This window comes from Panthera pardus, unplaced genomic scaffold, assembly GCF_024362965.1.
Source record: "Panthera pardus isolate Hobbes unplaced genomic scaffold, ASM2436296v1 HiC_scaffold_6, whole genome shotgun sequence".
NCBI classification, from domain to species: Eukaryota; Metazoa; Chordata; class Mammalia; order Carnivora; family Felidae; genus Panthera; species Panthera pardus.
This window is the reverse complement of record NW_026526991.1, coordinates 31,127,322-31,143,438: the sequence shown is the minus strand read 5'-3', so window position 1 is coordinate 31,143,438 and position 16,117 is coordinate 31,127,322. Positions and strand designations below refer to the sequence as shown.

The 16,117-nt window shown below is 38.4% G+C and overlaps 1 protein-coding gene across 5 annotated transcripts in view; it reads right to left on the bottom strand.

Annotated features, from left to right (window-relative positions):
* Positions 1–16,117, bottom strand: part of KITLG (KIT ligand) — an 85,559-nt gene that overhangs the window by 40,365 nt on the left and 29,077 nt on the right. For all 5 annotated transcript variants that reach the window (XM_053896052.1, XM_019446394.2, XM_019446391.2 and 2 more), the window contains one exon: positions 10,396–10,509. In XM_053896052.1, coding sequence (XP_053752027.1) covers positions 10,396–10,509 — 114 coding nt within the window. The remainder of the gene's footprint in view (positions 1–10,395; positions 10,510–16,117) is intronic.

Sequence of the window (16,117 nt, the reverse complement as noted above, 5' to 3'; positions counted from 1 at the left end):
AGTCTTTTGGACTCCAAATTCAATAATGAGTGGCTAAGTATAATCCATTGAATTTTGGAAACCTCTAAATTTCAATTTTTACCTGTGGTCTTGGAATTCCCTCCCAGGACTAGTTTCCTACTGTTTCACCAAAGAATCAATAATATGATGTGTCTTCTTTGTTTTGGGTTCTTTTGCCAGTGGTTTTCAAAGCGATGTGTCAACATCACCAGGGAACCTGCTAGACATGTAACTTCTCAGACCACATCAGACCTACTGAATCTTACTTAACAAATTCTCTAGATGACTTTGATGCAAGTTTGAGAATTTATTGATCCTAGAAAAAAATGTCAGTGAAACTTCCAAAGAACTACTACTTATGAGATCCAAGTGCTTTCTAACCTAACTTGTAAAGATTCAGTTCTGTGAGAGAGCTTAATCTGCTTCCCCAGGACTTAAGAAAGGTCTCAAATGTTTACCTAGCTTCTTTCACAGGCTTTTAAAAAATATCTCACACGTTTTTATCAGTCATTGTGGCATATGTTGACCAAACATCTGATCTGGAACCAAAGCTAAATTCTGTACTTTGGTTTCTCTCATCTATAAAATGGAGATAAAAGTACCCATGCCCAAATAGTCAATGTATGAACTAACTGAATGTGCCAAACACATCATAAACACAATCTAGATTCTTTACTGAGAGATATATTGGCAACTGACTTCTAGAATATATATCCTGGTGTCTTAGAGTTCTAGATTCCCTGATCTCCTTTCCTACAAACAGTACTAGCTCGGCCATGCCACCACTATTACCATTTCCAGCTGAATACAGCCAACAACTGATTCAGACCATGGAGTCTTAAGACAACATATGGTGGAAAAGTGTGGTTTTACACTATTACATCTTCAATACATCCCAAAACTTTGCTCTTCCCCACATTAAGCTAGGATCTTGCTCACGTTTGCTGGACTGGGTCACCTCTGACAAGTCTCCTGTAACACAATCTGTATGTTTCTTCCTGGCCATGCCAATAGCTTCTAGAATCTGAGAAAAATTTGGTGAGAAAAGAATCTAGGCACAGGCATAAGTAGTCAGAAGGGAGCCAAGGGAGCGACTGCTCCCTTGTGCTTACCACCATTCTACCTCCAAGGGTACATCTTACTCATCTTACACTCACCTTAGTCTGGAGCCTAACCTTCTCTGAATATGTAGTATGTGCCAGGCACTGTGGTCATGAAGGGCTTATGTTGCCTCATCACATCTAGTCTTCCAATCCCTGTGACACATTATCTCTATTTAACAGATGGAGAACTTGAGGCTCAAAGAGGTCACACAGCTACGACGTGAGGAGTATGGACGAGAACTAGAACTCAGATCTTGGACAGCAGTGCCTCCCTTTCCTCTTTGTTCTACTACACATTTCATCTACTATCTGCACATTTGTCCTGGGTACGTTCTTCCTCTCAAATTTCTCCCCATGCTTCCATGATTTCTTCTGTCTTTTGGATCTTCATCCCCATGTTTGAAAGGCAAAAGTACCCAGTCATTTTATGTAAGCCCTGCTGGCAAAGAAACAGTGGACACTTCCACATGTGTAAAAACTGGAATTAGACTAAGCAACAACATTCTATTATGTTATGAACCAACCTTGTAAATGAAAGCCATTCCAGATGGAAAAACTGGACAAGAAGTGGCAGGTGTTCCGAACACAACCTGCCAGCCCCTTCTTCGGGATAATTTACATTATCTATTTCCATCCATCTTTATAAAATTGACAGAATTCGTATTCAGCAAATTTAGGACCTGAGTATATATATACATACTCCTAACAAGCAGGAAGAAATATAAGGGATATGGTCAATTAATTTTATTATTAATTTATATATATAAATTGGTTCAAAGAAGTCAAAGAAACCTTACAAGAAGTTCTCTGACCAACACACTGAAATCTCTATGCCTTATTACTTGGGGGGGAAGGGGTATATAATAATAAATTCTGCATTAAACTGATTTGCTGATATTTAATTTCTGATAGGATGAAAAGTAATAGTATTTCTAAAAATGCTTCATAATCCATAACAAATTTTATATACAGTCTGCCACAACTTCATGAGACATATATTATTAGGTCTATTTTATAGATGAAGACATGGAGGCCCAGAGGGGTTAATTGGCGTCTCCAGGTAGCAGAGCTCAAGAGTTCCAGATGCAGGAAGGATACAAACCTGGCCCCACGTGCTGGGCTCAGTAAGTCATCTATAGGGCAGTCTCCCTTTATTATTTTCTCAGCTTACATTGGTTCCTTTCCAATTATATTTGGAAGAGAACTTAGGGAGAACTTAGGGAGTCAAGTTGTAGATAGTTATGGTTGCTTCATGAGTTACTGTATTACTTTCCAAGCACACAAGAGTGTGTTAAAAAGCACTCAGCACAGATAACCTTGTGATAAATTCAGCTTGATATACATGGATTATTATAGGAAGTGTGACAGTATAGAGGGAGCCTTGGGCCCGGAGTTTAGATGTTCCTTTGAGTTAGTCTGATGTAGGAGTCACTGAACAGGTGCTGGGAATATGCCGTTCGGGTTGGATCCAGGCCCTCAGCCTGGTAACTCAGAGATCTCGGGCAAGTTCCTTAATCTACTTTAGCCTCAATTTTTTCCTACCTAGAGGAGAGGTCGTATGCAAAGACAAAGAAATGGGAAAGCACAAGGTGTGTTTGGGAAATCGTGGACAGATAAATCAAGCTCCAGCAGGTAAGAGGTAGGAAATATGCCAGGAAAGCCACATGAGAGAAGGACTTGACTGTTGGGTGAAGGCAGCCCACTAGGAGACAGTGAGGTTCGGTAAGACACGTTTTACCAGAACCCTACAGCAAGTCACTTCTTCCTTAGACACATTGTTTCTTCTCTATAGAACCTCTATTTGTCTCTAAAATAAAGGGAACAAACTAGTTACTGAAAATTGAGTCTGATCTAACTTTCTCACAGAAGAAGTGGTGCTGCATTAAATGTCTAAGCAGGGAGGGATGGGATAGTAAATTCAGAAAGATTGGTCTGCAAGGATGGATTACAGCAAGGACAGAAGAGAGACCAGGAACAGTTTAGAAGACCACTAGGAAAGTGTTCAACATGTATTAAATATTCCTGTAGAGACTGGAAGCTGAAAACAAAATAAAACAAAACAAAAACAAAACCCAGGAACGAGGTTTAGAATCTAGGGAAGTAGCCTGTTGGTAGGGTCAAACAGATAAGTAATCAAAACTGTAGATTCTGAAAACAAATCTATTCTAGTTTCTAAAATAAGTTCAGGGCAAAATATAAAATAATGAAATGGAACTTAACTGATTAAAAATTTTCCTGAACGCCAAATTATCCCAGTGAGCTTTGTGATTTGGAGTATGAGGATGTCAGTACTATGCCAGATTGTAAAATGCATAAAACAGCAACACAAGTCACTTTATGATGGGCCCACTCTACTAGATGGGCCCCTTTGGCTGTATTTTTTGGATGTCTTGAGGACTGACTATACTCAGTGACACTGGGAAGAACAAAGAAAAAAATGCATAAGGGGCAGCATGCAGAAATCCTGAAAACTCAGCCAAGAAAAAGTTTTTTTTATGCCAAATTGTCACTGGCTGCATAGCAGGCCCTAAAGGTGTTTGGACTCAGGAGAAAAAGAACTCAAGGTTAGAACATTTAATGCCCTCTCTAGATCGCTAATCTAAAATCTTTGGAACTCATAATTCAAATGTCGTTGAGGTCTCTAAATCTTATGAAATAGTGGCTTCTTAAATGTCTTTGCTGAGACACATACTTGTCTCCATTGTTCTCCCCAAGTTCAAGGCAACAATCAAAATACAGGAGTGGTAACTCACGGTTCCCTTGACACTGTACATAAAATGTTGCACATAACAAAGCCTCTGGGAAAAGAGTCCACAGTTTCCAGAGTTTCAGACCCAGAGAAGTTAAAGAGTTGCTGCTGTAGAGGGGGGAAAAAATCTATGCTCATATTTAAATATCACAGCCTACTCATGTACAGCTTAGTGTAATGCTGATTTTCAGAAATAACACAGGAGGAAGCTTTTTGCTTTTCAAATTTTCCCTTGTTAAGTCATCTCCTGTTAATACTAACAATCTAATTCACCAGGACAACTGTCTTCGGTTTTCACAGGTATTTGTTTTTTGATAATAACTCAATTAGCAACTAAAACAAAGTTAAGATGGCAATTTTACAAGACTTTTCTGAGTCATCGTTTCTCAGTGAAGAATACCTAAAAGTTAGAGGACTCTTCTCCCTCCAAAAACAAAAACGAGAGAGAAAGAGAGAGAGATTAAAAGAACATCTAGATTATATTCACTCCCTCATCATGTGACTACTACTTAGGAAGTAAAATTCAAGAGGTTACAATGATAGTTCTTAAAACTGCAGTTGACATTTACATCTTTTTTTTTTAAATTTATTTTTATTTTTAATATGAAACTTATTGTCAAACTGGTTTCCATACAACACCCAGTGCTCATCCCAACAGGTACCCTCCTCAATGCTCATCACCCACTTTCCCCTCCCTCTCACCCCCCCATCAACCCTCAGTTTATTGACATTTACAGCTTAAATTAAGACATCATACATTATTAACTAGGTTCTTGTGTTCCAGAAACAGTTACAGGTTCAAACCTCTCCACTCAGCTTCCTATTTCCAGATAAGGATGATCAGGTCACTTATCACTAGGTCTCAGCTTCCTAATCAATAAACAGGGGGTAAAAATAATTACTTCCTAGGGTTGTAATGATTAAAGGGGACAATGTGCTTTGCATGGTACCTGGATACTCACGCAGTAACTACTGCTTTAAAAAGTCAAGGAGTAGGAGACATAGTACCTAAGTGGGTCATCCTGCAAAGGAAAAAATATTTTTTTTTTTCTTCACAGTAAGTTGGACATGCTTGGTAATATAGCGGGCCACATACTTGTTAGTTTTACAAATATTATTTCTAATATACTTCTGTCCTTTCTTTGAATACTGAAAGTCCAAAATTTAGTTTTAAGTGGAAAAGAAGATTTCTACTGACCACAGGAGAAGAAATTAAAATGCTAAATATAGCAAACTAATAAAATTTAAAAACTATCCAGTTGTCAAACCACTGTTTTTCAAAGCTCCAAAAAAACAAAAACCTATGCGGCGAGAATTCTATTTGAAGAACACTGCATTTGAAGAATAAAAATCAGAATTATTCAAAACTGTCCGAAGTGAAATTTATCTAAGATATTTTATGATCTCCCATTATGCTGAACTCCTATTATGTTAAAGTAAGTGCCTATCACAAGACCAGGAAAACCATAAATTCCTGTGTTTTAATTCTATTACACTGATTTGTAAACTGACCTTGAAAGAGTAATTTCACCTTTATAAGATGGGGCTGGGACTGCAGCCTGCCTTAAACATTATTCAAAAGATATTTTAAAATAAATAGGGTTTTAAAAAGCAACATGGTCACATTTAATCAAATACCCCCAAATGGAAGAACACTATGATCACAAATGAAAGAAACAGTAGGAAGAACAAAAGGAGAAACTAATTTGAACTATTTCAATATTTGTATGCCTCCTTATATTAACACAACTGTTAAAAGCTGTAGCCTAATTGTCCCACAGATACAAGTTTTTAAAGTTTGATTCATCCTCTTCCCAGACACTTGACCTTTTCTTTAGGTAGGTCTGAGTCTGCCATTTAAAACAAGTCTTGCAACATTTTTTAGAAACAAAGCAAAATGTTCTGTAAATAGATGAACTATTATGCTGAGCAAACATGCCAGAAGGATTTCAAATGAAAACCATAGGGACTGTAGGGACAGCACAAAGGATCCAAGAAGAAATAAAAAAAAGCCAAAAAAAAATGACACTAAGGTCGTAAATCACGTGCTTCTGTGACATGAGAATCACCCCAAGCAAACAGACTTCAGGTTGGTGGGCCCCAGTGCAAGTTGCCACCTAATGCCGAGGCAGAATCGGTAGAGACTGTGAAGAAATGAGTTCAGTCAAAAGAAATTACTGTGAGCAAAGGTAAAAAGGTACTGTCAACCTACTTTATTTCTCCCAAATAGAATATACCAAGGTTATGCCTGCAGAACAATTACCTCTTGTTCTAGGCAACCTCCTGGAGTCCAGGCATTACTGAATTATTCTGAAAGGTGCAACCGCACAAAGTATCATTATGGAATGAAAGAATTGCAGAGCTGAAAAGGGCTTCCAAGAAGATTTGTTGTGCTTCTCTTTGGGGGGAGGGGTATCACAGGCTTCTCTGGGAAATTAAAAGTATATACCTTCTTCCCAGAAATGTGCATAAAGCGTACAGAGGCACAGTCTGGAGCTCCACTTGTAAGAGTTCGAAGTTTATGAATCCTAGACTCAGAACTACTGATCATGTCCTTGTTCCTCGTTTTAAAATCCAGAAACTGAATCCCGGATTTATTTGTCCAAGATCACACAGCAAAGTAACAGCAGAGCTGACGCTTAAACAAGCCAGTATGCCTGACTTCAAGATGCTCCGCCCCACTCTACTTTAGAGTGAGGCTGTGATTATCTGTATCCATACAACTCTGAAGTCACTCATGTTGCTGTCTGAATTAGTGAAATTCATGAGTAAGGATGAGAACACTTTCTCCCCCTCACCCCCCAAAGATGAAAAAAACCCAACCTTAACAAGTATTATGGCTTCAGCAGTCCTGGCACCCTATCACCTAGGCTGCTACTTGGCAACATTACCGTTCCTACACCCCATCTCCACCAGCTGAGACTCCCTATTTCTGCAGTAGAGCCCTGATAGCTGTACTTTCAATAAGTACCCTAAAAAAGTATGATTGAATGATGCTCAGATGATATCCTACAAATGCTGGTTTACAGCAGTGACTTTCCAACATTTTTTTCAGAAGCTCAATTCTTTGTTTTTCCAATCAAGTCTTATTTGGGAGTCCAGATACACAAAAGCAGAGTGGCTGAGCAGGCTCTAGGAGCCAGTTTGAAAATCAATGTTGTAGAAGGCACATCACTGGTAAATGGGGCCAGGAGCTGTGCTTCCCCGCTCCTGGGTCTCAGTTTCTTTATTTATGAAACAGTTTGTCTAGATTATCTCTTAAGTTCTCTTTCAGCTCCAGTATCCTATGATCCCACAACACCACAACTACCACTAATAGCTAATAGCTACCACTAATAGCTAATATTTAGCAGGTGCTTGCTGTGTTCCTAACACTGTTCTACTAACTGATTCAATCCTTAAAAATCACTCTGTGAAGTACTATTAATCTTAATACTGATGAGGAAACTGAGGCCCAAAGAAGTTATCTGACAATAACTATATTTAAAAATCTGTACATACGTTCTCTCTTATTTAATCTATAAGACAAAATTGGGAAATAGAAACTGAGATTTAGAAAGGTAGTTAGTTACTCATCTAAGGTCAAAAAACTGGGATTTAAGTTCAGGTCTACCGGGGCGTCTGGGTGGCTCAGTTGGTTAAGGGGCTGACTCTTGATTTTAGCTCAGGTCATGATATCACGATTCCTGAGATGGAGCCCAGTGTTGGGCTCCACACTGACAGCATGAAGCCTGCTTGGGATGCTCTCTCTCTGCCCCTCCCCTCCTTGCTCACTCTGACACACACACACTCTAAATAAATAAATAAACAAAACAAACTTATAAAAAAAAATTCAGGTCTACCACCAATTCCAAAATCCATTCCTTAACCAATATATCAGCACAGGTTGGTACATCACAAAATAAATTATATCTATTTAGATTTTATTTTTAGCTAATCTCTATACCCGACATGGGGCTTGAACTCACAACCCCCAGATCAAGAGTCTCACGCGCTACTGAGTCAGCCAGGTGTTCCTACCACGAAATCTTTTAAATGGCATCCATGCATGTCTTATTATTGGGTATTAATGATATGTATTCATATTTTTATGGAGATGATTTATCTCCCAAACTAGATTATGAACATTTTGAGGTCAAGGATTATTTTTCTACTTCCTACGCTATGAAATATGGGCTGTGAATCATGTCAATCTTTACTTAGTTAGGAGTAATCTGAGTCCAAGTTTTTATTAACTTGATTTTTTTTCATTAATCCAAAGTAAACACACTAATTTCACTAAATCAACTCTTCAAATTAAAATATTTCCCAAGTCAGTTGCTGGAAGGGGTTAAAAACAAGACAAAACAAAACAAAACAAACAAACACCTTTTTTCAGTCTTAGGATTTCACATTTGCCCTTGGGGTGAGGAACTATATTTTAGTGTCAACATTAACAAGTTATCCCTTTTCCAGGTACTTCTTTCTCAGTAATGCTTCTTGCCATTTTTCATTGTATCACCTGACAGGTAACAGACGGAGAATAAGCAGATGTTTAAAGACAAGGATGGAAAATCCTGGAAGGTGCTTATAATACCTACTTAGGCCACTTCAAAATACTAGTTTGACATTTCACAGGAAATAGTGCTTAGTGAGTAGTATTCCTTAAACGCTTAGCAAGTAATAATGCTTAGTAATTTTCCTTGAATATCATGTTAATCTCGGACATGCTTGGCCTATGGTCAAATATACAATCATCTTCCAACTATGATTCATTGCCAATATACTTGACATTTGTCCCTTAAGACCACTGCAGGTCTCCATTGCTTATCCCCAGCTCCACGGTCATACCAGCATCCCCAGGAGAACTGTAATTTCCCAGCTATGAACTACTTTAAGCATGTTTTTGAGACTCATGTTAATCTGACATCCATATAAATTCACATAACACAGATAAAGCTAGTCATAGTAAGAATTGGGACATACTAGGATCAAGACACTTTGGTTTCCAAATGTTGACTGAACAGATCATCTAGGACAGGAGTTCTTAAATCTTTCAGAAATTTCTTTAAAATATAGACGCCTGGAGCCCTTCCTCAGACTGATCATTGTATCAGTTTTTTGGAGTGCTGCCCAGACCCCTGTAATTTTAATAAGCACCACAGGTGATCACGATGCTTATCACAGCAAAACTCATCAGGTCTTCATTCACTGAACAAACATTTAATGAGTGCCTTCTGTTGATATAAAATTTAGAATATAAGCATATATTTTCTTTTTAGTATAGTTTCTTGGATCACAAATTAACAAGTAACTTGAGGAATAGGTCCATGCTCTATGTTCTTTAAAAAACAAAATCAACTTTCCTTACCACATCTTTATACCCAATATCTAGCAGGGCAGATAGCAGGAAAACGGTGCACTGCTTTGATCACCAGCCCCTTGAATAAAGTGTGTTGATATATCTTCAGGTATTGCATCAGAGAATACTTTTTAAGCCTGGACCCCAGGGCATCTTTCTAAGGAATCCACATAAATTGCGTGTGTGTGTGTTATTAATTCTGCATTGAGCCTAAGCCAGAAAGACTCTGACCCTAGTATTAAACTTTTTTTTTGAAGTTTGGCTATGAACCCCAAATAAAATATAAACCAGGAAACGTATATAAAGAGTAGGGAAGTATCTCAACAAATAGCACTTTCTTTCCTCCATATCACAACCCTTATCTCTTCCTTATTCTCGCATCATCTCTGTTCTCTAGACAGTTTTCAAGTAACAGAATGCCACTTGGCTATTTTGAACCAGGAATTTGTGAAAACGCTTCTCAAAGTCTGTTCATCCTGAAATCACATACTGCCGCTCAAGTGGGCACATAAAATCTCCCCTACATCAGGAGAGTTGGGAAGAATCCATTCCAGATGCTATATTATCTCCCTCTCTGTGGTGTGCATTTTAAGAGAATGGTGGCATGAAACTGGCAGTGACCAAGGGGCACCAGTGTGAAATTGCTTTTGCTGAGAGAAGAGTTCCCATGTGGCAAATGTGGGAGAGAAGTCGTTCAACATTTGGGTAACAAACCACTCCTCCAGCTATGTTTTCACACGGGTCACCCACCCACCCACCCACATGTGACAGGGTCTTTGTGTTGTTGGAAAGGGGAGAATGGCCATCTCAGATCTTTTTTGCTAGGCTTGTTAGAGAATAGTAGGAAGGCATGTGGAGGGGGATAAGACACACTGTGGAACCCACAAAAGAGAAAATGGGGAACAAGCTGGTGCTGCCACATCAGCACAAAGAGAACTCTTCGGTGTCCTTCACTGCCTGTGATGGAGATGAAAAAATGAGCAAAGAAACAAAGTCACTGCAGTGATGTACCAATTTTACCCACAGATTCTCCATGACCTTAAATATCTCCCTACCTGCTCTCTATAAACCCTTCAGAATAACTCCAGGATTTCTCTCCTTGTCTTAGAAAAATACTAACTTGGGACAGGAAAAAAATGAAGTCTTTTTCAAAAACCACAAGAAACAAAAATTCACAGCTATCAAAAGCATTCCTTACTTACCAATTTTGTAACGTCTTTCACATCATCAGTCACACGGTTCCTGCAGAGCCCTTTAGTTTTGACCAGAGGGTTAAATAGGAGCAGCTGAAGATAAATGCAAGTGACAATCCAAGTCTAGATGAAAACAGAAAAACTGATGGTGATGACCAGTGAAAAACTGTAATCACTCAAACGATTGCATCTTATACCTTCAGGTGGAAAGGACAATCTATATTAAAAAAAAAAAAAAAGCAAAAAAACCAAACAAACAAAAAACTACTGCCTTAAATATAACTTAAATGCTGAGTGTTCAAAATATGCTGACCAAATTTTTAAAAAATTGACTGTTAAAATGTGGTTTGGATTTTCATTTCAATGACATTATTGTTAACTCTTGTCAAAAGCTTTCTAAGGCCAATTTCCTAATGGCAATTAGGAATGAACATGTAGCAACTTATAAAGGATCTACCACTAAAGGTGTTTTCTTTTTTAAACTAGGAATGTATGAAATTCATACCTTAAGGCACCAAAAAAGGCTTTCTATACTTTAAGTGTAGACTGTCTGGCAAGTAGCAGCAACCCCTGAGCAGTGCTTTAAATCCGATAGTATATGATAGTACTCCAAGTGAGGGAGAGAGATGTATTTTTAGATCTGGGACAGAATTTAACCTCATTTAAGAGACATCAAAAGAATCATCGTTTTTAATCACAGCTTTTAAACCACTTAATAAGGAAAAACATTTCCTTAGTGAAGAGGAAGACATTCCTGAACCCTAGCATGATCTCTCTCTCTCTCTCTCTCTCTCTCTCTCTCTCTCTCTCTCTCTCTCACACACACACTCACACACACACACACACACACACACACACACACCACATGTGTGCTCACACACACTTCTCCTTGAAAATCCCACCATGTTTTGTAGTTACTTTTATGCAGGACTTATTTTTTCTTACTACACTAGATTCTAGGTTTTTAAGAACCTGGGCACCCGATTCTCTCTCTCTTTTTTTTTTTTTTATTTTTTTTATCCTTATAACACACAACACAGCACCTTGCACATTAAGAGCTCTTTATGTAAATATTGGCTGGATGAATCAGCGACCAAAGTAAAAACTGTCTAATGCTTCAAATTCAAATCCAATTTACTGAGCACATATTATGAAACAGGGACTGTGCCAGTCACTAGAGAAACAAAGGTGATGAAGATGCCCTTGAAACTCAGAGGCAGGTGCATAAAGAACACACACAATCTATGACAAATGCTTTGAGAACACAAAGAAGGAAGCAATTAATCAATTAACCTTAAAGGAGGAGAACCCCTTGGCAGGAAGACAGTGCCAAGAAAAGCCAGGAAAAAAAAAATGGGACTCTGGCTGGCTTTTGGAGGACAAGGAGGAGCTTGCAAGAGTGGACAAAGAAGGGACACGCATTCCAGGAAAAATAAACAGCATGAGCAAAGGCATGGATATCTGAAGACATTTTAAAATGTGACGGTAATCTTTTAGGAGTTAACATTTGTCTATGGCATCTTACAATTACACGAAGTCCATCTGCACACGACTAGAAACCTTCCCTATTTATGTAGCTAGCCAGGTACTTTTTAAAAACACTGGATTATTTTCAACTAATATCTGCACACTAACTAGGTGTCACACTGGACCAAGTGAACATCAGCATTTACAAAATTTCTGAGAGTACAACGCTACCTACATAGATAAGAGTGGCTTGTAAACAAAACCTAAGCCTTCTCATTGTTTTAGCATCGTGACCTATTCTAGCAGTAATCCTGTTTAAGTTTGGTTAAGGCTACTTTGAACACTGAGGGGTCATTCTGTTCATAGCACTGTCTCCCTTGGATTGAAATGAAGACTAAATTGTGCAAATGATTTCCTGAAAGCAACCAGGATGTTGTTCAGCAGGTGGATAAACTGTGGCATATCAGACAACGGTATATTTTTATTAAAATATTAATTAATATTAATCACTAATCATTAAAAAGAAATGAGCTATCCAGCCATGAAAAAACATGGAGGAAACTTAAATTTATATTATTAAATGAAGGAAGCCAATCCAAAGAGGCTACCTACATACTGTATGATTCCAACTATTAGGACGTTCTGGAAAAGGCAAAACTATGGAAACAGTAAAAGGATCAGCGGTTGCCAGAGGTTGTAGGGGGAGGGATGAATAGGTGGAACACAGGATTTTTAGGGTAGTGGAAATACTCCGTATGACACTATAATGGTAGATATTGGCCATTGTACATTTGTCCAAACTCACAGAATGTAACATTAAGACTGAACCCTAACATGAACTATGGACTCTGGATGATTAAGAGGTGTCAATGCAGGTTTATCAGTTGTAATAAACATACCACTCTGTGCATGTGTAGGGGCAGGGAGCATATGGGAAATCTCTGTACTTTCCTCTCAATTTTGCTGTGAATCTCAAACTGTTCAAAGAAAGAAAAAAAAGTCATTAAAAAAAATCACTTCACTGTGGTGAGAACAAACTTTAGGGTAGCAATAGGTAGAAGAAACAGACCACTTAAGGGCTATCGTTATCACCCAAGCAAGAAAGGGCTGTAGCAATGCACTGACCAGAATTGGTTTGATTCTGGATGTCTCCTGCGGGCTCAGCCAATAAGATTTCCTGATAGCTGGGGTGTGATTTGAAAGAGTCAAAGGTGACTCCAAGGTTTCTGGCTTGAGCAAATGAAAACATAGTACTACCATCAACTGAAGTGGGAAGGCTGATGGTGGGAAGGTCTGGAGGTCAGATTAGGAGTCAAATTTTGAGCGTGTGAAGTTTGAAATGTCTTTGAGATATCTTACTGATGATACCAGGTCATGATATTTGAATCTGGGTTTAGGAGGTAAGTTTGGGCTAGATACATAAATGACAGCCTCTGATGTATAAATGGAATTTTAAGCAAAGAGTGGCTGAGTCCATCCAGGGAATAAGTACAAATGGAAAAAAAAAAAAGAACAAAGGACTGGGTCCTACAGTGCTCTAACTGTAAAAGGTCTGGCAGAAGATTTAGAAAGCACAAAAGAATCTCAGGGAGAAGCCAAAGGAGTAGGAGGAAGCCGAGTTTAAAAAAAGAAAAGTTAGGTTAAGGAGAATGAGGTCGAACTACGTCAAATACTCATAACAGGTCAAGTAAGATGAGAACTGAGCACTGACCACTGGATTTGGCAGAGTTCAGGTCACTGGTGACATTATCAAAAACGGTTTTACTGAGGCAGGTGCAGGAAAAAGCCAGTGGGGTGTGGGTTTCAAAGAACATGAGGGAGTAATTAGGGACGGTGAATGTAGACGGCTCTTTTAAAGAGCTGTCCTTCAAAGGGGAGCCAATAAGCAAATGAATAAATAAAAACAAGTGGGGTAGTAATTGGCAAGGACTTGAGGGAGGGGAGAGTTTTCTCTGCAAGTTGGTAGGAGCACTGGGAAGTGTGTATGCCCCTGGGGCTGATCCAGCAGGAAGGTGCAACTGGGCGACGTAGGTCAGAAGAGAGGCAACTAATTGCTATGTTCTTGAGAAGGCAAGAAGCGGGGAGATCTAGGCGTCAAGCACAGGGGCTGGCCTTACGTAAGAGTACATACAGTTTATCAGTGCTATCAGACAGAATGTCCGAAAATGTGAGTGCAGATGTGGGTGATTTTTCAACAATACGGTGAATGACAGCTACCCTCTATGTGTGCCAAGCATTTTGTGTATCTGATCATAAACAAACTTCAAGTTTCATATATTCTAATTCTAATGATGGAGAAATTGAGCTACAGAGAGATTTGGTGACTTCTAAGTGGTAAAAACCCAGGCCTGTCCACAATTCTAAATCCTGTGCTCTTCACCACCCAATACTGTCACAGTACTCCCACAAAGCTGTCACATCATTGGTGAGAATTCCAAATAGCACAGTTCTAAAATAGTCATAATTTTTAAAATATTGAGCATATCAAGACAAGCATGTTCCATAATCCATGTCAGTTGAATATGTTTTTCAGATTACCGTAATTTTTAATATGTTCTATTAGTTTTTAAAAATATACTAATACAGACTTCTATAACAATTGCAAAATAATGTCACCAAGGCAGCGTCAAAATATTTTTTTTGCATCAGTTATACACAAATACCAGTGAAGATAGATTCCTGTAAAATGAGCAAAAGCCTATTTGGTCAGGGCTAAAATTAAATCTGTTAATACATTCACACATCTCTGACAAACTTGTATTTCTTGAAGCACTTTATTTTAAAGCTGTTAAATAAACTTATGTTGTAATTTAACTTTGTATATACTTAGCTAGTAGTAAGGAATAGTCACCTTTTGTTGAATTCAACAGTTCACTCTGGCAAAACTAGACATTACAATAGAGGAAAAATCATAGAGAAATGTCCCTCATCAGTGTTCTCGTGAGAGCGCTGAAATGCAAAGCCTATTTCTTTGCATGGAAAAGTAATTTTTCAGTATTATTCTATAGAGAATACAGACATTTTTCTAACATATAGTACACGCACTTCCTTGACTTCTTAAACAGTGGGAAGAAGTACTAAGCTTTACTTTTTTTTGATGGTTCAGGTTCATCAAATAAAAGAGAGACTAAGTGAAATAAGCCAGACATAGACAAATATGATATGATCTCACTTACATGCAGAATCTAAGAAAGAAAAAATAATAATGGTAACGGAGTAAAATAGAGTGGTGGTTATCAGACACTGGGGGATATCTAGATCAAAGGATACAAACTTTCCAGTTATAAAATGAGTAAATTCTGCGGATCTAATGTACAGTAAGGGGACTGTAGTTAATACTATATTGTAAAGGATAACTATGAGGGGATAGTTTGCTGTCATTTCATGATGTATGCTTATATCAAAGCCATCACATTGTACACCTTAAATATATACGATTTTTATTTGTCAGTTATACCTCAATAAAGGTGAGGAGAAAAAACATTCCAGGTATGCAGTTGTGACGACCTTTGCCTAACTAGCTCCAAATTACTGTATTTGACTGAATGACTGTTTTTAAAATGTTATTTTAGTTTTTGTCGGCTGGCTTCCCAGTTTACCAGTTTCTCCCAGTCTGTCAGGTCATTACTTGCAACATAGTTTACTGCTAGTATGCCTGTTTCTAGCCTCCTGCAGTCTCAATGGCAAAACACAACACACGGACCACAGTGTGTGCCTATGGTAGTCAGAACTCTGGCAAAAAGATGGCCATGCCCTAATTCTTGGAGCTTGTGAATTTTTTGCTTTGTATGGCAGAATGGACTTTACAGATGTGATTAAACTAGGAACCTTGAGATGGAGAGCCTACCCCGTATCTTCTGGGTCCAAGAGAGTGCTACAGCTCCTCATAAACTAAGAATGTTTTCCAGCTCTGGTGAGAGAACCGCAATAAAGGAAGAGGCGGAAGATGTGACATGGTAAGGACTTTACTTGCCATTTCTGGAAATGGGCCAGGAGTCAAAGAATACCAGTGGCTTCTAGAAGCTGAAAGAGCAAGGAACAAAGTCGACCTCAGAGCCTTCAGGAAGGAACATAGTGGCCCTGACACCTGGACTTTAGCTCAGTAAGTCCACCAAGTTTGGATTTCTGAATCTACAGAACTGTGACATAATAAGTTTGTATAGTTTTAAGTGGCTAAGTTTGTGATCATTTGTTATAGCAGCAACAGAAAAAAAAAATCAGAGCTTAAGAAACTCACTTTTTGAATGAATCAATGCATGAATGG